The sequence below is a fragment of the Meleagris gallopavo genome, chromosome 22 (genome assembly GCF_905368555.1).
Source record: "Meleagris gallopavo chromosome 22, MGAL_WU_HG_1.1, whole genome shotgun sequence".
NCBI lineage: Eukaryota > Metazoa > Chordata > Aves > Galliformes > Phasianidae > Meleagris > Meleagris gallopavo.
Genome location: NC_139425.1, coordinates 12,289,469 through 12,317,407, shown reverse-complemented (window position 1 = coordinate 12,317,407; position 27,939 = coordinate 12,289,469). Strand labels below are relative to the sequence as shown.

General features: G+C 40.7%; 1 protein-coding gene across 1 annotated transcript; it reads right to left on the bottom strand.

Annotated features, from left to right (window-relative positions):
• Nucleotides 1–226: 226 nt before the first annotated feature.
• LOC100541072 (disheveled-associated activator of morphogenesis 1-A-like) lies at nt 227–27,476 on the bottom strand. The gene is made up of 17 exons (XM_031556560.2): nt 27,317–27,476; nt 19,991–20,095; nt 18,557–18,643; nt 16,477–16,650; nt 15,113–15,261; nt 13,834–14,010; nt 12,797–13,223; nt 12,442–12,604; nt 10,721–10,832; nt 9,297–9,387; nt 8,850–8,936; nt 7,937–8,089; nt 6,461–6,590; nt 6,306–6,338; nt 4,498–4,601; nt 3,594–3,677; nt 227–1,650 (listed from the first exon to the last, which is right to left on the bottom strand). The coding sequence occupies exons 1-17, from the start codon at nt 27,350–27,352 to the stop codon at nt 1,546–1,548; spliced, it is 2,217 nt and encodes a 738-aa protein (XP_031412420.2). The 5' UTR covers nt 27,353–27,476; the 3' UTR covers nt 227–1,545.
• Between the last annotated feature and the right edge of the window lie 463 nt (nt 27,477–27,939).

Sequence of the window (27,939 nt, the reverse complement as noted above, 5' to 3'; positions counted from 1 at the left end):
GAAGAGGAACTGAATTTTTCTCTTCTAGCCAAAAAACAGTAATCTTCAGCTCCTGAAACTTACAGATGCTACAGATCCTGATATGCAGACACTGCTGACTTCAGTGCCAGCCAAGTGTCACAATTCCAATGCTGACTTTGTAGAAAACAAGTATGTTTACTCTAAAACAAAATTTGCCCTCCATTTGCTGCTTTTTTTTTTTTTTTTTTTTTGGTTGGTTGGTTGGTTGGTTGGTTGGTTGGTTTGGAAGTGTCTATCGAGTCTATTGAGCATCTTCCTCAATTTTTTAAAATTCCCCTGAGATGAGAGGTGGATTTAAAGCGGATGGATTAAGCAGTGATGCCCACTGGCATTCACAGGAGGCTCCAGGTTTGCCTCTGAACCAAACACAGCTGGAAGAACAGCTGCATCTTTGCTCATCAGCACACCTGCACAACACCTGGCACGTGGATAGGGAGAAATCTCACATGGTACTGGAGAGACCATTCTAATAGAGCAATTTTAGGCTTAGATGCTTCTAAGCCTTTCAGAGAGGATAGTTCTAATTTCTTGCAGTATTGAAGCCAAGGAGACTGTTCAGCATTTCTACCTGTTAGACTTTCTGTAAAAGCCAAAATACTGTGAGAATTGGGCAGGCAGATCTAAAATAAGTCAGAGAACCAACATTTGATCGAACAATGCTGTAAAACTGGTAGAGAAAAATGCAGTGTTTTATCAACGGCTTCATAGGACTATTTTCTGCTTTCAATGTTCAACGCATCCCTTTTTTGTTTATCCATTTACAGCCTTCCTTTTCTCCTTGTATTTTTGAGCTGCAAGTAATTATTCTAATTAAAAATATGGAAAAGCCAACAAATGCAACAAAAGTATTTTCACTTTCGAAAACCATCAATAATTACTTTCACTGTGCACTACTTAGATGCCTCATGACATGTTTTTATTTCACCTCTCTGATATTGTTCTCTTCTCACCAATGCAAATTTCACACACTGATTGGCTTCCACAGTATTTTATCCAAAAAAAACAATGCTTTATTGTACTACTTTGGGAGGCACTACCTGCCAGGTTCTTTCTCCATTAAATACTGAAGCTGCAGTGCTTTAATGGCTGAAGACAATCAAGATTTTTGCTAAATGTATTAAAAAAAAAAAGAATTACAGAAAAAGAATAATTAAAAATTAGAACACCATATGTAAATTTATTCATTGTAAGTAACAGTTGAAACTCAGGCAGAAGACTGGATGTCAAAGACAAAAATAAAAAGAAAAATTTAAAAACATCAAGAGTGTCTCCCTTCTAAATGTACAGGTATCTGTAGGGGCATGCACAGAAAAAAGTGAGTCTCACAAGAGACCTACAATCCCACAGGTCTGAGACCACTTGCAAAACTACACATCATAAATTGAATATATCTTTAAATCAAAATCTACTGCTGTACAAACTGTAATGGAATGTGCACCTTATTGGCAGGGCAACTTTCAAAACAATTAACTTAAATGTAGTTTCCTACACTTCACTCTCCTCTTTTTATGAGTAGTGTTGTCCTTACTGCATGACTTCAGCACAGGCCTTTCTAAACTCACTAATGAACGTAGATATCCATCCAAACAGCTCCTGAGAGTCCCGGTCTTGTGGTTCCCCAAATTTTACCTGTAAATTTAAAAGAGAAATATATTTAACATTAGTATTATCCAAATAAATTAATCCGTGTCCAAGATTGTAATGTAATGAAAAGAGCAGGAGAAAGGCTGAATACGTTCATTATCATTATTGATCAATCAGAAAACTTAGAGCTGGACAAAACGTCCATTAAACTGAGATTCGAAACACCTGAAGCAGAAGTGGCCATGGGAGTTGTAATTAAATTACTGCAGTAACTGTTTCCTGGTTCTCTGCACAAAGCAGCTTCTCTGGCTGGACTGCAGATCTACCACCAAAGAGCAGATAACACCTACATTGGCAAAGTTCTTGGGATTGCAGTTTTTTAGATGAACCAATCCGTAAAAGAAAAGAAGCACATTAGGGAAATGGTTTCTATCCACTGTGGAATCATGGTGGGTGTGATAGCAGCAGATTTAAGCCAAAATGCTTTAATTCTTTGGCATTTTGTTTTGCAAACAAAAAATATCATGTTTACGTGGATATTTTGGAAGAAAAGTTAATCCATCGAGGAGACACCTTTCCCTGTTCTCTTCTTTTTACCTGAAAAAGCAACCTGAATATTGGCATCACGTTTTCTCTACTGCGAAACGAGAGGTGAAAGGCAATCATACTACAAAGTTAATTGCTAGGAGAGGGATTTCTGGATTAATTAAAATCACTTCCATGTGTATTTTCCAGTTCTAGGACAGAAAAGTAATTTTAGTCTTAAAATTGTTGCTGAGTTTTAATTCAAGAGGTTTGCCGACATTTCCAAAGATCCTCCTTAATGGTATCAGTGAGTTAAAGAACATAACTGCATTTAAAATGGTTTTCTAATTGAGCAGAAGACATAGAGAACATGCTCCAAAGGTTTCCATGAAAGATTTAAAAACAAATTTAAAAAGCCTTATGTTGCTATAAGTTCTTGTCTTGCCTGCAATAGAGAGCTACCAGATAACCAGGAGGTACAGCTCTCCCCAGGATGAGCAGCAGTGTAGTTGTATTTCCACAGTGTTTGGACAGCTATCCATCATTACCTGCACACCTAAGATGCTCTTGGGAGCAAACCCTCTGCTGGGAACTTGGAAACTCATGTATAATCCAACCACAAACACTTGCACATTAACCAGCGATACCTGATTAATGGTTTGGCCTGTTGTGTTCCTAATTGCACCTCCTGGGGGCTCCAGGTTCTTGATCCTTGGCACACCTCACCACTCACCTATGGCGTACCATCAATTAAACAGCAATCAGAGAAGCATTTCCTGGAGCTAACAACCATCCATGAGAAGTTGATAGCCCACAGCTATTCCACAGGCAGTTACCTCCAATTTATTGTTAATTCCATAGAAGTGTCACATGCCAAGGTCATTATTGATTTTATAAGCAGAATATGAAATCACAAAGGTAGGCCTGTGGATTTTTGTTTCATGAGCAATGTGATTTCCATGGCTACACACAGCCCGTTTCCACATCAGATCCCAGGTGAGCAGGGCTGTTCCTTCCTGGCACTGTTCAGCTGATGGTCTGGGCTTTGATCACCCATCCTGTTTTATATTTGCTTTACATTTTTGCTGCCTCATAAATATACAAAAGGGTCTGCCCAGCAAGAACATTATTTGGAAGAAATAAATCCATTCAAAGTGAGAGAAAATATATAAAATACCTACCTTCAGAAAATAAGGGGAAGTGAGCGAAAAAGCAGCTGGGAAAAAACTTGAGATTCTGAACATCTACTTTTTTACATATGTATTTTTGGACAATCAACACTTTAAAAAGTGAATTATAAATCCTCAAGAATAAAACACAATTTCTTTCAAAACATTCCATCCATGTCCACCTCCTGTGGACAGTATTACTGCAATGCACATGGAAGCATGGGAACTTCTGCATTTTTCTTCTATTCTTAAGAAATTTAGATTTCTTTCATTGCATTTTAATATGAGACGTACCAGCACACTGGTATAAAGCTTCTTCATTTCTTCACATCTTTTTGACAGCTGGGATAGATCCCCTTCATATTTCTGAATCAAATCCTGTAATAAGGTAAAATTTCTTAATTTGACAAAAGAGTGTAATATTAGAGCAGATATTAAATAGTGAAAATAAGAGAATTTAAGTCAAAATTTTCACATCAGAACAATTTTGTGTTTCACAGAAGATAAGCACACATCAAGCACATGTATTGCCTTGCAAATATGAAGGCATCAAAGACAAAAAACAAAACCCATTAGGCACTGCCCAGCCTTACTGTAAGCAAGGCAGCCACTCACCAGTTCTCACTGAGTGAAAAACAAAGCCTTAAGCTTCGAAAAAAAGAAAATTTCTTAATCACTACTCCTTTGTAACATATACATTTTAGATGACTTAGTATTCATTCAAGAAGCACACTGAGCAACCAGCACGTCCTCAGCTGCTTTCTGCAGTGCTCCCCTGCCCACCTCACTCTGCCATTAGCATGGGCAGAATCATCTTAGGCCAACCTATAATCACAATTCAGTCTAGCTCCTGGATGCTGTTTCTCCATGCTATTTTCCCCGCTGTCTGAGGGCAGAGGGAGTTGCTACAAATCCACACATGCTCTGAAATTGCTGTTATTCCAAAGAGTTTATTGCAGCTGACTGTGAAGCTATCTGCTCCTCAGCCATTCCAGCCCGTTTGCCTGTGAAGCAAAAGCAAGAGATACAGAAGCTCTGAAAAGGCATTCCCATGCCTCATCAAACGCTATCAGGGAGAAATAAAAGTCTGCTTTTCCTCAGATGCTCCCAATCCACTTGTCAGGGCAGGATTCAGCACGAACCAAGGAGGTTACTTATCTTTTATCTCCAGCCCACAGTAAGGTTGGGGTAATGTTACCTTTAGTTCTCTGCAGAACTGCGACTCCTGGGGTGTTGCCTTGGTTGTCCTGGGTTTGATAAGACGCCTGCACTGAGTAACATTTTCCAATTCCTTTTTTAGAACTAACAAAGGAGAAAGAAAATGAGAAATTTCATGAGTGTGCAGTTGTGTCCAAAGGAATGCAAATGTCTTATTTATAAGAGACATAAAAAATAGGAGACTCTGGGTCTATATAATATGTTCATCTAGAAATATTTAATTTCTGTTTTAAAATAGAAATCTTAAAGGAAGCATGGATCTTACGGGAAAGAAATAGTATGTGATCACCCCACAAGCAACTGCAAAGTAATAAAGAGGTCAATAGTGTGGTTATGCAGCAGCTGTAAATCTGATGTTCCCTAGGCTTTAGGAATTAGCTGTGAAAATAACATTCTTCCAACCTACCTTTTTGTATAGAAAATTCAGGCTTCCATTAAAGATAAAAGAACAAAAATTCTCTTTATAACAAATAAGAAATCTTGTCAGATGGCAGAAAGCCCTACAGAAGATTGCCATCATGGGAGCTTTGGCTGTACAGAATGGGAGGAGAGAATACAGCTTTGGATGCAGTGACTCAGTCCTGAACTCAGTTAGGCTGCTCATATACACTCTGCATGAGCCCCAGGACATGTCTTGAACAACATGGTGTGAAAGGCTGGATCAGAAGCATTTCGTCCATCTTCTTCCCTGTCTGCTCTGGATAACAGTACTTGGAAGGTAAGAGAGTGCTCTGTAGTGGTCCCATCAGAAATCCAGGAGGAAAGAGGCCAGTCAGTCTCCTCCAGGTCTCCTAACTCCTCTCCTTTGATAGCTCAGCTCCCAGCACTTACACTATAGCTCCCATGCCTGTTGCACTACTCAACTGTACCAACGTGGTCTCTGGAGAACACGAGTGACTGAAGGTAGACAGTGATTGTATATACATAGGTCTACCTACTTACATATTCCTAAAAACTCAATTGGCATTTCTTGGAACAAAGTAAAATACTGTCTTTGGTAGCCTTGAGTTAGATGCCTGTCTGCTTCCCCAAGCCCAACAAAATGGGAACAAGAGGTTTTTCAAACCAAAAGCTGAGAGCAATGGTCATTAAATTATGTTACAAGAAGCTGAAATGGGAATTACTAGTCTGTGGTGACATTTGGTCAGTGTCCGTGCCACATTTTCAAAAGACAGATTTTTATAAATGTTTAACACCATGTAAGTTATTTTTACCCATGCAGGTACCTTCTCTATCATCTCTCACAGAGCTCACTCTAAATTCCACTGGCTTTGCCGGTCACCTTACTGTGCTGTTCAAAGTTGTAAATGTCTCCCAAAATCTGTCTTACATTTGAGTGACTTTATTCTGTTCTCTCCTACTGACTTCAGTGGTGTAGGACTCCTTTCTAGAGATGGACTCCAGTTTGGTTCAAAGACATTCTTGAACTTCTGTGCTGAATCGTGCAAAGGTTCCTCCTGCTGCACTGGCTTCTCTGAGACAATCTTACTGCAGTAACTGGGACAGAGTGCTCATATTGCTAACATCTCTAGTTTAAAATAAACGCTATTTACCACAAGCAGTATATATTTTTTGTATTTCTGAACCACCTGGGCACGCTTTATTATTCCTTTTTGAAAATTCTTCACAGTAAAATGACAGACTTAATATTACCATAGCAACACCTTACCTCAATATTTGTATATTTACCTCTCTTTACAAACTACAGAAGTACAATGAAAACCTGTTCCAAACGACTGCACAAAGTATGAAAATCTCTCTCTGAGTTTAGAAACCATGTTTACATACCATCAACTTCAGCACTTAGGCCCTTCATGGAAGCTGGAAAGGAAGAGAGATGGAAAAACGTGCCACTAAATATCATTCACACTTTAGGATGGAAGTTCCAACAAAAGTTGAGGGACTCCATTACTGGATGGCTTTCTTCCCCTCCCTCCTCTTACCATCAGGAACAGCCTCAAATTCTGTCAGTTCCTGAGAAAATTTCACCAGATCAGGCTCTTGTAAGGAGATCTGTTCCACAAGGGCATGAAGCAAGGTGAACGTCCTCTCCTTGCCCCGCAGCAGGGATAACTGCAAACAGAATGGAGCAGTAACTGGCAGACCGAGCTGTTACACTTCCTTAAAAAATTTAGGAGCAGCAGAGATGTTGATAGCTCCTGGATAGATCTGACAAGAATAGAAAGTGCAATGAAATCAAATATCTCCTTTTCAATCTGCAGCTTCTCAGACATTCTTGATTAAGATCAAACTTTTTGCTTTCATATCCGTTCACCTTCATTGTGTTCTTTTGTGCTTTCTTATTCATACATTCGTAATAACTTAAGGTATCCTAAGTGATTGCAACTCATTTTGGTCCTCCAAACAGAGATATCATTCCTTTCCATGTAAAAGCAGTGTGCTGTGTTCGTGAAGGCAGTAAACTTCCTTAATTGAATCTGGGAAGATGTGCTGTGGCAGAAAATGATTTTGTTGGCATTTTTCATTATGATTGATACAGTACTACAGCTGTTATTAAAAAAGAAAAAAAAAGGTTGTGTCTCAGAATTGCCACTGGAGTTATAAATCACTCACTCACTTGTATATTAAAATCTCCAGATGGAAAAGATATTGTATAAATATATATATATATATATATAAAAAATGCACACATATATATATAAATAAATAAATAAATAAATAAACAAAACCCTCCTCTCTCCTACTTACAGACCAGGCACAGATGATGTTTGTTCATAGAGCATATCTCTGTCAGGAGAGAAACAAAAGATCACAGCAGCCACCTCCCTCCCCATCCATTCATCCAGAAGAGCACTGGTGGGGTGGGGGGTGTCAGAACCATTAAACCAGGCAAAGTTCCCTCCCTCTGCATTTGTTCATTTATTTATACCCTACTTTAGGAACTTAAAAATACGTGGGCCCACTGTTGCAGAAGAGCTTTGCATTAAAGCAAAAAGCAGCACTAAGGAATTATTCCACTGCAGAAGGAATGCTGCAGCTACAGCCTATGGATAATGAAAGGTCCCTATGACAGTGCACTGCACAAAGGTGTAAAACACTCCTTAAGTCGAGGGCCTGCAGTTCAGATGTCTCTTCCAGCCAGGGGATCTCAATATCGGAGCCGTCAGCATTTTGACGTTCTCCCTCATTAGAAAAACAACACATCCAACACCGCAGTGCCCCCACCCAGCCAGCGCCACTGTCTGAAGTGGGGAAATGCATCTTGTTACAGTGCACATTACAGAATATATTATTAAACAGCAGTTTGTTTCTGGTGTAACCAAGAGCAGATGTTAAAATGTTAGCTACTCATTAAAAATGATTGCCTTTCTTCGCACTCAGGGCAAAACCGAGGTAATGCTAATGGATAACATACATTACAATATGATGACTTAATGAAAAGAAAAATATTTACTCACTTTGGTCAAAGATGACAATCGAAATCCTTTTGCCTTCTCTTTTCCTGCATTTTCATTTAAATGGTTTCCAATGGCTAAAATGTACTCCAAGACAGCAATAAATTTCTGGCTGGAATGCAGCTGCTTACTTGCTTGGATTTTCTGGTTTATTAGCTGAAACACAAATATGCAAGTAGAACAATGGTGCCTGTAATTGTTCTTTGCCATGCCTCATTGTCCCCACCTGAAGCAAGTCACACTGCTCCCTTCCCATCCAGCTTCCTCTGGGAAAGGCCAGGGGCTGTCAGGCTCTGTTCCCCAGCGAAGCAAAGCTGGTGTTGGCACAACTGCCTGACATGGAGGTCAGATCTTCTGTGGCTACCAAAGTAGCCCTGCCAAAAGAACTTCAACCTCATCCCTCAAAATGCTTCAGAAGAAAAAGTGTTTTGTTGTTTGAATGCACCAGATTGCTCCAAATGCCAAGCATCGGGGGAAGCAGATAGCCCAAAGCACAGCATAAGGTTCTCCGTCCTTCACCTCTCTCTTGTTTACTCCAGCTGAAGATTAATCAAAATTCTTGGTACAGTTTCCCTGCAACCAAATTCAGTATCAATATTTGCTTTTGCAGGGCCGCCACCTCCCTTCTGGGGCAACAGGCACAGGAGGTGGATTTATTTCCATCAAAGATATGATCTATTTTTAAAAAGTCTATGATTATTATTTTTTAACCATTTTGCTCTTTACATCTGAAAAGTATCATGAAATCAGGCCGCCTGGGTCAGCACACTATTAATTGCTCACATTATGAACAATGAATTATCTTGCTATAGTGGAAAAAAAAATCCCCAGTCACACAGCTCTGAAAGGCACACCGAAGCTTCTAATGTTTAATTGACAGATTATGTTAATGAATGATGAAGCTGTCATTACTTACAGGCTCCAGATCTCCCATGCTCACAGGGAGTTCACGTATGGCTAGCAGGAGATCCAACCTCTGGCCTAAGTGGGGGATTTTACACATCTGCACAGAATTGAACAGAGAAGGCTTGTAGGGCCAATTAAAGTCAATGACACGCATTTCTCATGAGCAAGAACAGTTAAATGTGTACAGTTTTATGTCTAGAGATTTTGGAAATCTACTTCAGAGTAACTGGTTCTTGTTTGGAGGGGAGGGGAAAGCATGTTAGTAGGAGATACAAAATGGATTTTACAGATCTCTTTGCACATTTTTACTGTCTCAACTCTTTCTCAGATAAACCTTCTTATAATTATTCTTGGTAAGACTGTAAATTTAAGTGCCCAAGAACAGTTCTTTGTAGTGATTTTATCCAGAAGAGGCTGTTAGAAATAGCATGTAGTGTTTTAACACTGTGCTTCCTACCTCCAACATAAACTGATCGACTATGTGCAGCTCTGAGGGGCACCCCCTGAACGCCTGGTACTTCTCTGCATCCTTCGGTGTTAGCATGTATCTGCAAAACAGCAAACAAAGAGCAGATGTCCTCATCCTTGAACATGCCATAATGCCAAGCAGTCATCCCACTCCACGCATCACAACTTCTTCCACTTCCTCGTTTTACATACTGCACATATGCATATTATTATTGCACACTGCATTTATTCTTTAACCATCTGTACTTTATTGATATTTGAGACAGTGATGCAACAGAAACAGTGGTCTGCAGCTAGATCTGCATTTCTGGAAACATTTATACAGGCACAAGGCTTGACAGTAAGTGAGTAGTGTTCATCTGCAGGTCTACAGGCAATTTACAATCCTGTGGAGAAGGTACCTTTACCTTTTGGAGAAGGAAAAACTGTAGCAGAAGGGAATTAATGCTATACTTTCCAAAGAGGTTCATTAATTCTGTGTGTGATATATATGTGCCTTCCTTTCATGTATTGGATGAACAACCATCAGACAGCCTTTCAGAAGCACCTGGTGACAATGCAGACTTTTCCAGTTTTGGCTGTGCTCAATCAGCTTTTATCCAGCAATAACTTCTTGGAAAAATGAGCAGGGAAGAGCAGGCTGTGTTATGGGATGGCTTGCTCAAGGCAAGCTGTGCCCAAACCATTGCACGCAATGACATTAACTCCATATATTCACATCTGGTCTACTTGTTCTTATTACTAAGTGCAAACACAGTTCTGCAAACTTTAACACTACTGTACCAATGAGGATCAGGCCAGAACTGTAAGGCCAGAACTAAACTCACTCCACAAGAAGTAGGCACATCAACAGTTAATAATATATATTTACTTCTTCACTTTCTTTGCCAGTAGCACCTTTTCCTGAGATCTCTTTTAGCAAAACACTCAATTTTCTCATTTTCACCTCATATTTTCATAACACTGCATGCAATGAGATGGCATAGCTATCGCATGCCTTGCATGGAGACTTGAAAGTGCAATGGAAACCTCTCTGAGTTGCTCCTTTCTTGACTATTCAAAGAGATACAATCCAAATTTCACATGCCTCTGAAACAGATTCCTTTCTGCCTAATTATTATTTTGGCGGTGGGTTTTTAAACTTCTAGTTTCCAAAATTTAATTTAATTAATTTTAATTGTGGCTTTAAACCTGCAAGCCTCTGTCACTCAGAAATACTGATAGTCTGCAGTGAAGCTTCTGTAACATGTGTTGGGCTTCCTTCTGTGTACAGCCCTCACATTTTATCTATGGTCAGGATAGATCTGATGTCTCCATTGCATCTTTCCTGAATTTCCTGTTATTTGCAGAAAAATTTGCTTTCTCCAAAACACAGCATTTGTTGTAAATAAACAACTGAAACCAAAAGATTACCTTCGTAGCGTCGTAATCTGTTCATCTGTAAGTCCACCACTCTCTTCATGTATAATGTACAGCTTTTCTTTCAGCTCACTTGGTTTTATACGGAAACTCTTAAGAAAAATGCCTCGGGAAAAAAAGATCCTCGTATTACATGGAAGAATCATAGAATCACAAGATTGGAATGACCTCAAGATCATCAGCTCCTCAATTTCTACTCATTTCTTTGATTTTTTCCCCCAAATTACCGTGTCATCTTAAGTTCAAGGTATTTTCCTAAGCAAAATAAGGATTTGACATGGAAAAATCATTCTCACACAGAGAAACAAGCACCCATCAAGTCACAGGAGCTGATGTTTTGATCCCTAAGTCAGTCTGTCACCCACAAGGTTTCAGTTTTGGATTAATGCCCACCTCCCCAAATCTTTTCCTTTGTTAAAGGGAAAGTATTTTTCTTGTTTCTCTCTTTCTGGTACATTGCTCTCCGTGTGAGATAACTTAGCTTTTATTTGCTTTCTCTTCTACACCAGGTTTGAACTTACTGTGTAGATCTTTGCCCAGGACTCTAATTTTTCTTTAGAGTTTGGACATCCACTCAAATTCTCAAGAGATTTTCTCCAGCTGGCATCTTGGAGCTTCATCTTTTTAGTCATTAGTTTAAGAACTGTGGTTTGCAGCTCTTGCAGGAAGATTAATCAGAATTCTGAGAATAGGAATAACTTTTGATCTGAGAACTGTCCACTGAAATAAGTACATGTCAAAAATCTCATTGATGGGACTTTAAGGATAAGATTAAGAAATGGACATAGAATGTCTCAGTGAAAGAAACTGTAGGAGCAGTTGGATCAAAAGGAAGAATGGTGCTATTTGCAAACCAAATGAAAGAAATTTCCTAAAAGAAACTGGAATAATTTTGCAGAGAGAAGTGCTATTACTGGATTCTTTTTATCTGAAATAGGACTTTTGTATCGCTCACTTCCTTTTAATCCTTCAAATTATCAGTCTGTAATTGCAATAATTCCAACAAGTTTTATTTCCATTTACAGTTCTCAGTTAAAACTTTCCACAATCTCCAAAGTATATTCCTTCTTATCAATATTCATAAAGTTGAAATCAGGATGACTTCAAAATGAGCCCTTTACACATGTAACATTTCTTAAAACAGCACTATGTTATATAATTTATTTTTTGAAAGCCATCTCTGCAAAAATCAAAGCAGTCATTGAAGACCAGTTACCAGGTTCTTGGAGGTTGGTGGCCCTGCCTGTGGCAGAGGGGCCAGAACTCAATGATCCTCGGGGTCCCTTCCAATCCAAGCCATTCTATCAATCCATGATTCTGTGTTTCTACCCCTGCTTCTTTGGTATCTGTTACTTCTCATTAGAGTCACTGAAAAAACTTCACAGCATGTCATCAGTAAGAGCAGAACTATCTGCTGAAGTCCCACTTTTAGCAGTGATTTCACAGGTGTCATACACGATGATAAACGCCTGCCCTGAGACAGCAGCATCACGGCAGGAGGGCACACTCAGAACTTTCACACAGGAGATGTGATATTTCTACTGTGCGTCATGAAGGACCACATTTACAGAACTGAACCAGGAGGTCTGTGCTCACAGATGAGTGGCACTGAGTTATGCGGTGATTTAGACACAAGATTACCTCTCTTACCCACCAAGTGGTAAAAATTATGAATAGAAAATGCATACAAGTGGGAGTACACAGTTCTTACTTACTGAAGTTATGTGCAACTTTTCGATCCAACATGATGTGCTGATTCCCTGAAGGTTCACTGCCTGAAAACACTGCCACGTCCTGGATCTGGAACTGCTCGCAGAGTCTGGATGCATCTATCTTTTTCTTGCCTGGGTCACAAGAACCCCAAATAGACTTTTGAATCTAAGAACATAGGAGTGACAAGGAAAAGAAAAAGCCAGAAGAACAGGGTCACTTCGTTCCATTCCGAATATACAAAGGGCATTCAGGTCCTTTTCTGGCATAGCTGAATTTTAACTATACGTGTAATCCAGGCTACTACTACTACTACTACCATTATTATTATTAAGCACTTACTGTCAGTTTCACCCTTACCTTATCACAAGGAACAACATCCCAGTGAAAGGCTTTGGTTCTCTTTGCCAAGGGAGAAAGGCTGCAGGACTGGAAGAATGCAGGTGGGGCTGGTGGCACCTCCGCCTTACTTAAGGGAACTGCAGTAGATGCTGATGCTGGGGCTACATCTCCCTTCACAGGCTTTGTCTGTGAGTTTGAAGGCTTGTTCAGACTGATTTTTGCAGCACTCACATCGAAATGGAGGGCCTCCTCTTTATGTTCATTCAGAGCTACAGTAACATTCTCATAATCAGCTTCAGAGGAGGTGTCTCCTTGGGATTCCTCCTGGGACAGAAAGCCACCCTTGCACAGCTGACAGTACCTTTCTATGAGAGACACCCATTCATTCTGGAGCTTGCTAACATCCTCTGTCCTGTAATTTTGGACAGTAAAGGGTATTCGAAACCTGAAATTGAAGAATGGCGTATGTAAACATACAGAAGTCTAAATAACATGCTGACTAATACAGCTACAGACATTTCTTAAGCAGAATGATGTTCAGCACCTTCACTTGCCAAAGGAGCCCAGTGCTGCTGACTCTGACCTTTTCAGGCAGAGTTAATTGCTTCGATGTCTAAGGTTACAGAGCTAAAGTTTTGCTATACACTGACTTTGCAATGCAGTTATTCATAATTCCTCTTCTCCACCTTGCGGGAAGGTGAACAGTGTGCTGAGTCTTACCAAGCTTGGTGCACAAGCTGGTCAGAACCTGCTCACACATCTGTCTAATCAATCAATCAATGTGGTTCTTCACTGGCTCCTGACAGGACGACTAGATGAGTCTGTGTGGACACTGTTTCAATGCATTTTCTCAATTCTACAATGTAGTACTCATGATTCTTCATTAAAATATTTGTCAAACCACTACAAGGCTATGGGAGGAGTTACCTATAATAATCAGACAGTCTTATTTCTTCCCTGCTGTATTTTGTTCCAAGGCACTGAGTTTCTCTGTTGCCTGACATTGTTTTCAGTTGTTCTGCTTTATCAAAGTATTAATTACCAACTATACTTACAAATAATTGTGTCCTTTGGTCTGGATGGAAAAGGTACCACATTCATTCTCCTTGCTGACACTCACGTTACCACCTGACAAATGAATTGTGTTCATCGCAGGGCATGCATTCTTGCTCTCTGCTCCCAGACCTATGCAATATAAAGTCAGTTCTCCTTCACGTAGTTGTACCAAGTACCTGAATGGCAGGGAATGAATATACAGTTCATTTGGTGCTGTCTGCTTGTTTGTACAATCCTTGACTTTGTTAAGGCCCTTTCTATTGCCAGTAAGCCTCCACATTTTTCTATCATATTCCATGAAGAACTGACCCTGCTCCCCCTCATTCCCACATCTCACTGAGTAGAAAGCAGGCACTCCAATGCTCTCCATTGAAAGGTTTCCATCAGAAATGACAGTGCCCAAGCGTGGGCATTACCTGTTCTAAGGCTAAATTATTCCCTGCAGAAGCTCCCAGGCCATACACAGTTTCTTTTTGCAGCAGAATCTCCTGCTTCAGTCTCTTCTAAGTTTCAGCTCTGCTGTTTATGACAAAGGCCTCACACTCAGTAAGTGTGGGGCTTTACCATATATGTATTTTATTCTTATTTCAGAATTTGCATTCTTCTTTTCCCTGAGGTGTACTGCATTTCTTTATCACTCTGGCAGTTCCATCAGGCCTTCCTTTCCCTCCGCTCTCTCTAAGGTGTGGCTAGTTGGTTAAGGTTTATATGAGGAATTCAAATGGGCTTTGCAGCACCAGAACAATTAAACATAAAATATGAATTGCATCTACTCCCACATAAACAGTCAAAGTGATATGAACTGTTAACAGAACTGGCCATTATATCGACCTCTCCTTTCTTGGAAGCAGGGACTTAAAGTTCAAATGCGTCTCCAAATGTTTCCACCATTATTTACTTTTCCAAAAAAAAAGAAAGGATAAATACCAAGCGGAAAGCAACAAGGGCTTTGCTTCACGAGATAAATAAAAATCAGTTTTTCTTTGTTAATGAACTTACTAGATGTTGAAAGGTGACAAATCCTGTGACGCACTTGGGGGCAGTGCACACAAGACGTACAGCAGTAGCCTTTTAAAAACAATTAAATCATTATATGTGAAGGTTTTTTTTTGCAATAATTGCCCTGTGCAGATAATTACAAGGTCAATTTTTTTTCATTAGTGTTTTTTCTAGATGTGCTTTTTTTCTCCTCTCACTTGATAGTGTGAGCCATGTCAGACCATGGACAAATAGAGCAACTGTTTTAGAAGGTGGCTGAGAAGAAGATATGGTTCATACTTCACCCATTCAGTGGACATAAAAGCATTCTGCTGCAAATCCAGCACTCCTTCATGCACCACGTCACACTCTGCAGCTCTCTCCAAGCATGGCTCCCCTGGCCTCCTGCATGAGTTACTCTGCATCACTCTGCTCAACAGGTACATTATCTATAGAACAGGAGGCAGAGAGAGTGTATTTTCCATATTAACTCCCTCGAATCAGACATTAGCAGGTGGGTTTTTCTACTATAAAAATGATAGTCAGCATTATAACAAGCACCAAATAGGCAAAATTCATTTATGTAGAATAAATAGGTCTTTCTATGATGCTGAACTGCTTACCTGCAAGTTGTTGTTATGCCCTCAGCCCTATCAGCACAAGGAGAACACACCTTGCTCTGGAGAGGCTACTGTGAAACACAATTTTACTTCTTGAATTTGTGTACAAAGCAACTTAAGGCAATCTAGACAGTTAAGCTCAGTGCCAGCCCAAGGAGTACCTGACTGATTTACTGTGGAATCTGGAATGAACCCAGCAGAAAAGTGAAAGCATGCCTATGTTTGTAAGTTGCATGGATAAAAGTGAGTATGAATTTAAAGCACTCTGGTTATACAGTGCCTCATCTGAGTGCTATTGCTATGGAACAAGTGCACTTTTTTAAGTCCTTCTGCTAGATTTAATCTATTTTGAAAATTAATCTGATCAACCACAAGGTGCCATTCATCTGGAATGCAAGTTCCTGCCCGTGTTGAGCTCTGAGCTTCCCAAAGGACAAACCCCTCAGCAAAAATCTTCTTACAAGTGGGTTACATCAGCAGTTTGGGCACAAACTCTTCCATGTATTTAAGAGTCCTGTCCAGCTGACTTCAGTGCTTCAGCAGTGGGATGAGATGAGCTCCAAGACTTGCTCACCTCCAAGCACAAGCAGCATCTGCACTTGTGGCTGGTGTTCATTTCACCCCTTCGTCTTCTCCAGTCTCATTTAGCTTAATTACACAAATTACTTGGAACATTTGAAGGAGTTGAAACCTCAAAGTGAAACTTCTCAGAAAACATCAATTAAAATTCAACTGTGTATGGATCAGTTCTGTTTCCTCGATTTACTGCAGTCTCAAACCCATTGCAAAGTGCTGAAAAAAATGCACCCGTTTTCATCCCGCATCCCGGGCTGGCTGTACATCTGCAGTTTTAATGGCCAAACTTTATCCTGATCTCACGTTTCCTTTGTTCTATGTACCACCCTCTATAGAATAAAGACATGCTACTTCTTTGATTGCACAATGCACAACACAATTCCCATTAGTGTCTGGATCCTGCCAGGTGCTAGCATAATATTAGCTGTTATTTATAGCAATCTATCTCTGGCAGTGTAAAAACCTTACCTTCCTTTTGTCATCAAGAGACACTGCTTCCAGCTCATAGTCTTGTCTCCCATGAAACACAATGCTGAAACGTCTTCTTTCAGCATCTTCACAGGATTTGACTTGTGAGAAAGGGAACTGCTTCTTAATAATTCCTTTTTCAATGTTAAAAATTGTCTTTGTGTTGAAATCAATCTGGAATAGAAAGTTCTCATTACTTGATTCCATTGCTTCTCTTCATTGGAAAGGGAAGCGATCCTCCCAAGTATTACCACACAAGGGCATGCAAGCCATGAACTAGCCCAGCGTACATGCCTGTTTTGCCAATGATTACAGTAAAAAATGGCATTGCCTCACCGAGATAATGTACTTGTTTTATTTGTTTTATTTACAAAACAGATACTCACTGTAACCGTGTTACCCTATTTCATTTGATGAACATACATCAATTTATCACTTTGAAATATTTATTTTTAAATTCTCCTTGCCTTATTAACCCCAGTGCAAAAGCTTCACAATCAGCAGCATCTCAGCAGAGACTCACTTACTGATCCATTCAATGATGTGAAGGTGCTTATTTTTGTAACAACAGCTTCTGTGTCAAGCTGTTGTTACAAAAGCTGGAAAAGAGGGCACTCTTTGGAGATTTCCTTCTGACACAAACATTACTGTTTTGAGATCTGATCTAACAAGATTTTTGCCTGTGCTTCTGTACAGACATACACATGCATATAGAGTTGGAACAATGCTATTAGCCAATAAAGTTGTTTTGTTTTGTTTTTTGCTGCCACAGCTGTAACAATTAAAAATTGGTTGTTCTGAAATAAGATTATCATCGCTCCACTGCACAGCTTTATTGATACAGATCCCAGTATCTTTTCTGTGTGGTCATCCCTGCTGAGCAGAAACAGCTCCATCCATCAATAAGATGTGAACATTATCTCTGTGCTTTGCATCAGCACATGTGGCCCGCAGAGGAGAAATTCGGATCTTGCCCAAGTTAGACATTTACCTGTGGTCATGAATAATTTCCACTATCTTTCATTCACATCATGCAGACCACGCTAACCCAATGCTAGTGCCTTGTCCTTGTTTCTGCTTTCATTGGAAACCTCCAAAGCAGCACCATGCTCATTGTTATCTCTGACTTTTCAAGGCTGCTGGTTAACTAAAGGACTGCAATGAAACTACTCCGGGATTCCAAAATGACACGCTCCATGGCTATTACAGCTTTCTCCAGTTTTCCATCAGCTTATGTCTAACCAAGTCATCTTTTAGCTTGAACATTTGTGGATATTGCAAGAAATAACATTATGCTTTCAAAGCTGAGATGTAGTAAAGAAAAAACACCATTTAGCACATTCATATGCAGGTACATAATGTCAAAAAAAAAAAAAAGAAGAAGAAGAAGAAGAAAGGAGCTCACAGGACAGAGTAACGAGGGATGAAATTCACAGTCTGCCAAATGAAACTTTCCCTGTAAAAATGTTTTACCATGCTTCACATAGCCTCAGTGAAGCAATAAAACAGAAAGTCTGCTTGTCAGAACCATGGAAAGATAGTCATTAACACAATAAAACTAAAAATCCTGTGAGCAGTCAGTCAATAAGGTATTTACCTTCCCAGGTGTGTTTGCATTTGAGCAAACAGCCAGACCAGGGAATGCACTGCTCCCCACACAGCCCAACTTGTCAGCTCTCAAAACTGCAGTCCTCTCTTCATACACCAGAGAGGTACAGATTTAGGATCAAAACTACATGTTTCCTTAAAAGCACAATCAGAACCTTTAAATACAGACCGAAGATCCTCCTTTTGCTAGTCTTGTCACATAGCCTGCTAGAAGAGAAGGGTAATTTGTGAAGTACGTGTACTATGCAATCTGTAATGAGCAAATATCTACTCCAAGTTAAGTGCTATTTTAAAATTAAATCCTTTACACAATGCTTTGTATCTTCAACTGGAATGAAGTTAAGTGAATGACTGCACTGAAGTCGATGAACCCTCTCCAGTTCCCACCTGCAGAGGCCCTGGTGCAGGAACATAAGATGGATGGCATCTCTTTCAGAGATACTTCTTCAGAAGTATGAATTATTTGCATTACCTGCAAAATTCGTTTCTGCCACCGATAGTGTTTGTATTTGTAGATACTGTAGTTAAACAGCGAGCCAGTTAGCAAATCCTGTGAGTCCTGAAAAAACAGAACAGAAATCAGCACGAGGTCCATACTATGTTATTTTTGTCCACTTAAATACAGTCATGTTGTCAGGTGAAATCTCCCTCAGTGAGCATTGCTCAAGCCAGGCTTTGTAGAAGTGCTCCATGAGGAGACTGATGGAAGCATCCTCCTGGTCTGATTTCACAAACACAAATACCCACAGCTCCTGCTGAACTAATGAAGAGATCACAGATTTGGGTGGAAAATAAAAGAGAGCAGAGAAGAAGAAGATGAAGAAGAAAAGAATGCACGCAGTTGCACTAGAGACATTTCCAAATACATGACTATGAGCCATTTATTGGATGCAGTAGCAAAGAAAGGCAGTCTGTGATTTAAAGAAACTTATTTACGTGCCCTCAAATGTGGTGCACTGAAATGGCAGATCTTTGTTCCTTGCCGTCGTGTGAGGGTTACCCAGTTTGTTATCTGATCTCTTGCACTAGCTGTCTGGTTTGCTTGGATGGGGACTACTATTCTAATATTCAGGAGAACACAATGACAAGAAGGTCATGAGTCAGACACAAAATTGCATTCATTTCTTATAATTAATCATCACAAAAACATCAAAGCAGCAGACATAGAAAAGGAACCCTTCCTCTTCTTATTCTGAGAAGATATGCCCACATAGTTCTACACCACCGAGCTTAACGTTTCTGTTGCCTTTTTGTAAAACGTATGCCACTTCTTTATCTGTATTTGGTTTTGCTTCCCTTTCTACTTCTTTCCAGCCAAGAAGTTAAAGAGCAGTTTAGAGATTTCCAAAAATTCCAAAAATCAGCAGATTCATCTCAAAATCACCACTAGTATCTACTGTGCAAAAAAATCCTAAGATTTCACTCCTTGCAGGAGATGATCCCATAGGAGGGTGGTTCAAAAAAGGAAATAATGAAAAGCTCTGCGAAGAGTTCTTGGCTGACCCTTCTGTGGTGTGATGATGGAGAGAGATTGCAGCCAGAGAAATACTAGACCGAGAATAAGTAGAGAAATAGAAGGCTGATTTATTAATGTACAGAACTATAATTCAGGGGATAATAAAGCTCCTGTGGCCACATCTGGTGTAGATTCAAACTATTTCATCCAGGTAATGACATGAATGCAACCACAGCACCTACACGAGACATCCATGGGACAGAACACAGCTAACCTGACTGCGGCAGCAGATTTTAGCCAGACACACTTGGTCATAAACTGGAGTGTTTGCACAAAGGGAGACTGCAGCTTTGAAAGCAGGACAGACATGCTCCTAACATTCAACCAGGCTTTCCAGAACATGCTTGTACATTTGAACGGCTTGCAGAATAAATCAAAGAGTGACCTCACCTTATCGGTGTACACTTCTTTCTGTGCCAAATGCAAAGCTCCTTCAATGCTCACTTCTTTGTTTTTCACCATGTTCATAATTTTGAGGATTTTTTCCTGGCTTAACTGGAAAAAAGTCAATCAGATGTATTTAGAGACTGTGTTTTCAGTTGGCTGTTGAGGATACAGACTGCTTGTGATAGTCACAGCTGCACCATCTGCCATAAAATTACAATTTCGCTCGTGCTTTATGTTCTATCCACAACCTACCCAGTAAATATAATCTCCCTTTGAACCCTGGTGAGAATCCACAAAATACCAAATACCCAGAGGCCTTTATGATTTTAGAGGATGGGTGGCAATATCTGGAGACAGAACTGCCAGGAGGAAATCTGAGTTAGAAAATGTGGGAAGAAATGAAAGCATCGCTTTTGCATGCTTGCCAGTGTCTCACCCTTAGCATAAAGGCCTGTACACAAAGAACACGAAAACAAAATCAGACCATTAGAAATTTCCAAGATGAAAAGAGAAGTTGGTATCTACTGCCAGATACAGCCACCACATGAACTTATCTAAATACATTAACGAGCAGACATTATGCTTCCCCTTTCTTTTTGAAGCAAGAACGGGAAAAAGGCCTTCCCTGCCCCCCTTCTGCCAGGCTGAGGGGATGACTGAAACGGAGGCAGCTCTGTGGCACACAGCCCTGCTTGTCCTACACTTTGTCTGTATCTAGAGCTCCACAAGCACAGAGCTCTCTGCCCCAGCCCCAGCTCTCAGCCTTGGAGCCAAACAAGGTCCTCTGCACCCACCCAGGTACTGCCACAAGTCTGGTGGGTGATGTAAAACCCACCTCTGCCATCAGTGACTCATCAGTCCACGTGCTGTCTCTTTTTCCCAGCTGCACCACAACAAACACAATTCAACTCACCCGATTTCCAGCACGTGAACCTGTTCCTGATCAACCTGAATGATTTTACAGCCTACAGATAAAACCAGGAGTAAAGGAGAAATATTTTGCTTTTAAAGCCTCAGAATTTTCACTGCTAATATCAAGGTAACTTATGGCATAGCTCCTGGCAGCAAATTGCAATGTGAACAGTTAGGAAAGCCAAAAAGCAGTTTGGTGATTCCTTCGTACATGCTGAGGCACACAAGGTTTCTACAGTGCAGAAAAAAATTTCTACAATTACCTCCACATTCTGTATCTGAATTTCAAAAGGCCATATATTTACTCCACACCTACAGTGTATACAATTAGATCTTAACAAGATGATTCCCTATTGGACAGGCTCTGTGTAAGCTAAAAAGAATGTGGATATATGTGAGTTGGAAAATACAGTTTCCTTAGGGCTAAATTCTGCCAGCTTCAAAGTTGAAGGTCCTATTTATACAGGACTGCAATTCCTGGCAGAAAGTTGAATGGTATTTTCTGCCACCTTCAGACTTTTTCATAAGATAAAGCACTCAAAGACTTTGCACCACAGTGAAAATGATAACATAAGGAGAACATCATAGCCCTGTGTCAAAGACACAATCAGATTCAAATAAACAAGAGAAGAATTCACCTCCTTCACTTCAGCACACAAGTAATGTAACAGAGGAGCTCAATTTTCACCTGAATTTCACTGTGATATTCAACAACACGACGTATCATGTGTATCTTTGGGTATGCTTCCTAAGAATGGACAAAAAAACACAGCAGTTTCAGCTTCCAAGCTGTCCTCTGGCAAGCAGGCTCCATTCTGCAGTGCACTGAGCACTTCGAGGCCCATTTTTCTGGCAAATATTCTATCCTGGACTAAGGAACCTTGCCACAGCACGTCTCAAACACTGACATTCCCATGTAATGTCTCTGTTCCTGCTTTGTGTTGAAAATTCTCAAAAGGTTTTTCTTCTCACATACAATTTGCAGAAATGAGTGCATTCTGAGCTCTACAAAATATTCATCTCTTCATTCTGCTGATGCTCACCAAGGTCTCCTTCACACTAGGATGAAGTTCTGCTTAACGTCTTCTAATTTTCTTAATAATACATGAAGAGAAATGTTTGCAAAAGTGAAGTAAGTCCTTTTGCATATAGCAGATTGAGGAAGGTGGGTTATTCACTGTGACTGCTGGCAGTTAACGCACTCCCCAGAGAGCTCACAAAGCACAGTGGTTGGGACAGGCTATTTTCAACAGGACCTTGTTGTTTTACTGTCTCTGTTAGCTCCCTCTGCACATCTGTAAGTGACGGGGGGGCTGTGTGGGGGGACACTTCAAAAGATGACAGAGGTAAAAATAAAGGAGGCACATTTCAGCTTATGAGATCAGTCAGAATTGCTTGTCAGAGATCTGCCTGGCCTGCCCAGGCTTTTGGCAGCCACGTGTTAGCGCGGTATTTTACGTGTGGAGAGACTTGAGTAACAGATCCTGACCTTTACGGCTCTGTGCCTGCAGGGCTTTTCTTTCAGCTCGTCACAATTTTTATAATGCTCATTTTTGTGTTTATTTTCGATGTTTTTTTCCTGTTGCAAAGAAAAAAGTTTTGTCAAATTATCCACCAAAATGCCACCAAGTCAGATCGTGTTGTATTGCCTAATAGAAGGTGACTGGTGCAACCAAACAGAACGTTTTTATGCAAGGTTAGATTAAAAAAAAAGGCTAAGAAAAGGAAAATTACTTCTTTGTTATAAAACATTCACGCTAAGGAAATACCTGAGATTGCACTGACAATATATTCTTTTGCCTGCCAGGTTAAAGAAGGTTGTTTAATATAGATTAAATTTTCATCACTCACCCAAAATTCAGTATGGCCACTCAGCTGCTTCGAAAGAAAAATCAGTGCCCACAATTGCAGGAAGAGTGTGGGGCTCCAGGAATTGTTTGCACACCCGTTACTCTGCAGGGTCAAGTGTTCATATTTTGGCCCAGACACATATAAAATGTGTTCAGTGGCAAGATAAGAGATTTCTGGCTTGTTCTTGGGCAGCTGCCCCAGCACCACTTAACTGACCCCTTCTAGGGCTTCCTGCCACTCCTCACCTCAGGAGGCCCTAAGGGGAATGTGCTGCAGGTAGTCTGAATGCCGTGGCATATATTTCTGTAAAGACTTGAGAAAGGTCTCCAAATCTCCCGAGCATCAGCCGAGAAAGTGGGGTTAAAGCCACACGGTGAGGAGTCATTTACAGCTCATTGAGCAGATCTGCAGAAGTCGTGCAGAGCATAGGAAACCACTCAGGCACAGGACAAGCTGATATCCTGTGCACATACACAACACTCCCAGCTGCCCAGAGGTTCACTCTGACTCCTCAGCAGTCAGCAGAGGCCCCTGGGCGCCTGTAGGTGGCAATTCAGCACATCTTAAGACCTGTCTCTTTTTCTCTGTTACCTATAGAGGAATGCGTGCTATGTGATTTTTGTCAGCTTACTCTTATTCCACAGACCACACTACCTGAATCACAGTGATAGGACAGTAGTAATCTAATGCAGGAAGACTCAAACACCCGTGGAGATGCGATGCTGTCCATCAGCTACATACACATAGGATTGCAGTTACTGCTAATAGCAACGTGACTCGGTGAGACCTTACTGTGGGTTTATTTAGGTGGAGATCATACCTAACATGCACTGAGCTCTATCACTTCCCGTGACAGCACAGCCAAGTCATGCAGAAATCCTGCTCTCTGTACAAAGGAGGAGATGTTTCCATTCTAACCCAGTCAAGCTTTTCATTGCTCTTGCTAAGCAGTCATTACACTTGTCCTTACTAAACATTCTGTTGTGAAACATTCTGCTCTGCTTGTTACAAGGGGTAAGAGCCAAACCAGCTGTGGCTGCTGTTGCACTGAGGGCCTTCTCTGCAGTGCACAGAAGCAGCACTCCATCAGCATTGCCAATGTCAGCCCTCCAAGAGCCAAGGGGACTCAGAACGAGGAGGGAGATCCAAGTGATGGCTATGTGTATTTCTTTACAGAGATCTCATGAATTTCTCGGCATTTATCTCACTGAAAGCCATTTGTCCACACAAGAAACATGCAGCTTCAACTCACATGCCTGATGTATTTTTGATCCAGCATAGTAATATTTTCATTCATTTTGAAGTTTAGGTTTTTAAACATAGAATTTAATAGCAGATTTTGGGTTTTGTCTACAAAAGCAGGTTGAAGAGGCTTAGAGGTAAAGCCTCTGAGGGCTTTCTGTTCACTTACTGCCTTCCAGCTATAGCACACATCACTTTTGCAAACCAAATCCAGTGGAGAAACTTAATAAGTGCCAGGATACAATGCAGTGATGGATCTCTTATGAAATTTCAAGTAGCAGTTTCCTTCTCTGAGCTGTGATTCTAAAGAAAACAGGTTGCTTTTTTTTTTTTTTTCCCCCTATTTAAATCAAAGGCACTGGTTTACTTTATTGTGGACATTTTGCCTTCTTCGCAATCCCATGTAGAGCACTGCCTGCATGCTGAACGTGTCACTTACATGATTTTAAAGACAGCAGACACAATCTGGGTTGCCTTAAGATTTCCAGTTCAGACTTTCATCTCCTTACAGATTCACTTTCATCACATTCGAAGTTGGCCCAAAATGTACCATGTGGTCCTGTGTGTTTGCAGGGGAGTGGCTGGAACTTATAACTGGAATAGGCTCTGTTATTGCTGGAACAGCTGCCCAGAGAGGCTGTGGATGCCCCGTCCCTGGAGGTGTTCAAGGCCAGGTTGGATGGGGCCCTGGGCAACCTGGTCTAGTATTAAATGTGGAGGTTGGTGGCCCTGCCTGTGGCAGGGGGTTGGGGATTCAAGGTCCTTGAGGTCCCTTCCAACCCGGGCCATTCTGTGATTCTAAGATAACTGGGGTTATCCAAAAAACTTTCACTTGTAATTTCCACACAATATCAATAAAGAAGACTGATGTGACATCTATGTGTGGCAATACCTTCTTTTGTAGCCAGTCATAGCAACAGACTAATATTATTTGTCATACAGCGCTGCTATTCATCAAATAAATTATGCATCCGTAATAATGTTTTGCATTATTTGTTCAGATCTAGAGCTATCTAAATAATATCTGTCAACATTTATTCAAGGAAGGTATTAATCAAATAGTAGCTTGATTTCCCTACAAAAATGGAAATTCTGCCACTTTCGGTAGGAGATAAAGGAGCTCAAACATACTTTAATTCAATTTATTATATTATACATTAGTGATTAAGTACCCTAACAAAAAAAAATCCTAAAGAGCTAGCCTCAAAAATGTGTAAGAATCTAGAATATGAATATATGGAGTGAAATGCGTGCAGCATGGCTGGCAATATAAACTAGCTCATCTCAACTGGCAGATCTGCAGAACCTGCGAACATTTAATTTCAAAACAACAGCAGAACCAAGGAAGCTGAAGTGCTCCTTACAAATCCTCTGCTCCAACCAACGCTGCCATGGCAAGGAGCAGATTTCAATGACCTACAAGGTTCGGGGAAAATCAGATTTCCCTTTTGTTGTCCAGTGAAAACAGCCCATCTCCAAAGCTACAGGAGCACCTCCTGAGCCTGTGTACATGTGTCTATGAATAAATAGATCAGAAGATACAGAATCTTTATCCAAGTGGAATTGATCTGTTGACAAATATATATGTATACACCCAGTGAAAATCTGCTTTATGCTACCTTAAAAAAGACCCGAAAAAGAAAACATCTAAGAGAGGTGGCCGTTACTTGAAAGTCTAACAAAAATTGGATGGAAAGCCATGGGAGATGAAGAACTTTAAGGTGGTTGATAAAAACAAAGTGAGGAGGAAAATTTGAAGGGCTGACAACTGTTCCATGGTACTATCAGCCCTCAGGAGACTTAGATGAAAAGTCTCGGGGAGATGTATAACCAAATTTTAAAAGGATTTCACAAAAAAAAAACTTCAAGACGTTTTTCTCAGGCTCAGTTCAGCTTTGCAAATATTTTCGTGAATGTACAACCACTGTGGAAGGAAGGAAAGGAAAAAGTAGCACCACCTGGTTATGGTTTCCTGTTCTGTGATTCTCACTGATTTAAGCCCTTTCTGGTAGCAAATATTTGGCCATTTTCTGCCCTGATGCCCCTAGCAGTACCTGAAGTAAGAAATAAGAGCAATGATTTGTAAGCTGCACCTCAGGCTGTGCTTAGCACATGAGTGCTAAAGGGTAAACACACGGGTATGTAGATAGTGAGGAAAGGGAAAACACTTTAGGACTGGATCTGTGTCCTTTCAACCCCACTGTCACCAACAGCTTCTGCAGATAGACCCCAGTCCCTCTGCATGTCAGTATAACGAGCAGTGCAATTTTATTGCATTTCAGTTGTTATTACTTCAGGTGAAACCACTAATATCTGTCAAGCTAGATGACTCTGTCTTTGCAGGACCTATTACACTGCCCTCCACAAAAAGCCATACACGTTGATGTTGCAGGGAGGGAACCAAATGCAGGAACTTGGCCTATGCCCTTTTTCCTCTGTGAGAGCCCCGGGAGCAATAAAAAAGCTTTGTTCTCATTTATGTCATCACCCTGGGTTTTTCTCAAGCCTCACCTCGCAAATCTTTCCCTGACCATCTCACACTTCTCAGTGAAAAGTAGGATTGTGCAAACAGGACAGGATTCTCTGCAGCTTTCCCATTCTTCTCAAAGCACACAGGAACTTGCTCAGGGCCAAGCACTCCATCACCTTCAGCCTGCACGTAACACATCTGTTCCTTCCATCAATTGCTCTTTACCCCAGGGACTCTCCACCACTATGTGCTATCAGCTTTCCCAGTGAAAGGGGAACCTTCCACCACTTATTTCACCAGGTAACAGACTTTCATACGTACAGGTATTGCAACAAGCAGAATGCTACAAAGACTACAAATCATGCAGGTACACTCTGACAAATTCTGCAGTGCTGCAAGCTGATGTATTTTCAGTTCTAGCATATCAATCTTATCAAATACCAACATGAGTATCAGAAACTGCTTTTACCTACAATGCAAAATGCTTTTTTCCCACTCTCCAATTATCTTACGGAAATTCTTAGTGCAGAGAATATACAGTATTAATAAATCCTCTCTAATTGCAGCAAAAGACTGGTTTTCTCTCTTTGTCCCCTTTTCGTATCAGAAAACCCTTGCACATTTCAATGTGCCCAGTCCAAAAACACATTGTTTTGTGCCCACCATCCACAAACACTTTCCGATCTATTAAACCAGCCTAAGCTCATACCAGATCATAACCAGTTACATTGAACAATCTACCGCAGATTTCCTACCAACAAAATACAAAGCCGTTGCCAGTCTCCAACACTCCACCTCATCCATGATGCACAAGGGAGCACTTCCACACGAGCCATCACTGCTTCTGCCTTTACCTGTGAAAAAGCATCTTGTGTTCTGGTGTTATCCATGGCTGTGGAGATTCTGTTTGTTTCACCAGCATCCCATTGGGTTACAAAGTGTTCATTAACCACACCTGCTTTCCCCCAGCACCGCTCTCCTCTGTTTTCTCTGCCTCTCTCATGAAATCTCGCAGCCCACAGTTTTTATTAAGCCTTACTTCCTTTTGTGCTGAGAACTGAAAGAAACATTACTTCCTTACGGCAGCTCTGTGAAAGGACAATAAAGTAGAAGTTGTTTGCTTTTCTTGAACTGATATTTACGTTCCAGAGGCTCCCTGAAGTTGCTGAGCCATGAACACCAACGTTCTGAACTATTGCTGCACGTTGCATCTATCTGAACAACCAACACATTCCTTACCAAAGCAAATTCCACACTCAGTGTAAAAAAGTTTGTCCAAGGAACTGCAAACACAAAGCTTGATCTTCACAGCCATATCTCTATGCACAGCTGTCACCATCAGCTTACATCTTCAAACTCCAGCACAAATACACGCGTGTTGCATCCAAGCACAAACACACCTGCAGGTTCTCTTACAAGATTGCTGTAAAAATCAGCAGCACTTTAACCTGTGCCTTTGTGATCTGTATCACAGGCA

Bases quoted from the DNA above. Each gene is read 5' to 3' on its own strand.
- LOC100541072 (XM_031556560.2), bottom strand. From the start codon at position 27,352: ATGGATAACACCAGAACACAAGATGCTTTTTCACAG. The intron at 20,096-27,316 runs GTAAAGGCAGAA...ACTTTTTTCCAG, and splicing joins CACAAGATGCTTTTTCACAG to TTAAGCCAGGAAAAAATCCT. The intron at 10,833-12,441 runs GTAAGTAAGAAC...TTTTTTCCCGAG, and splicing joins AAAAGTTGCACATAACTTCA to GCATTTTTCTTAAGAGTTTC.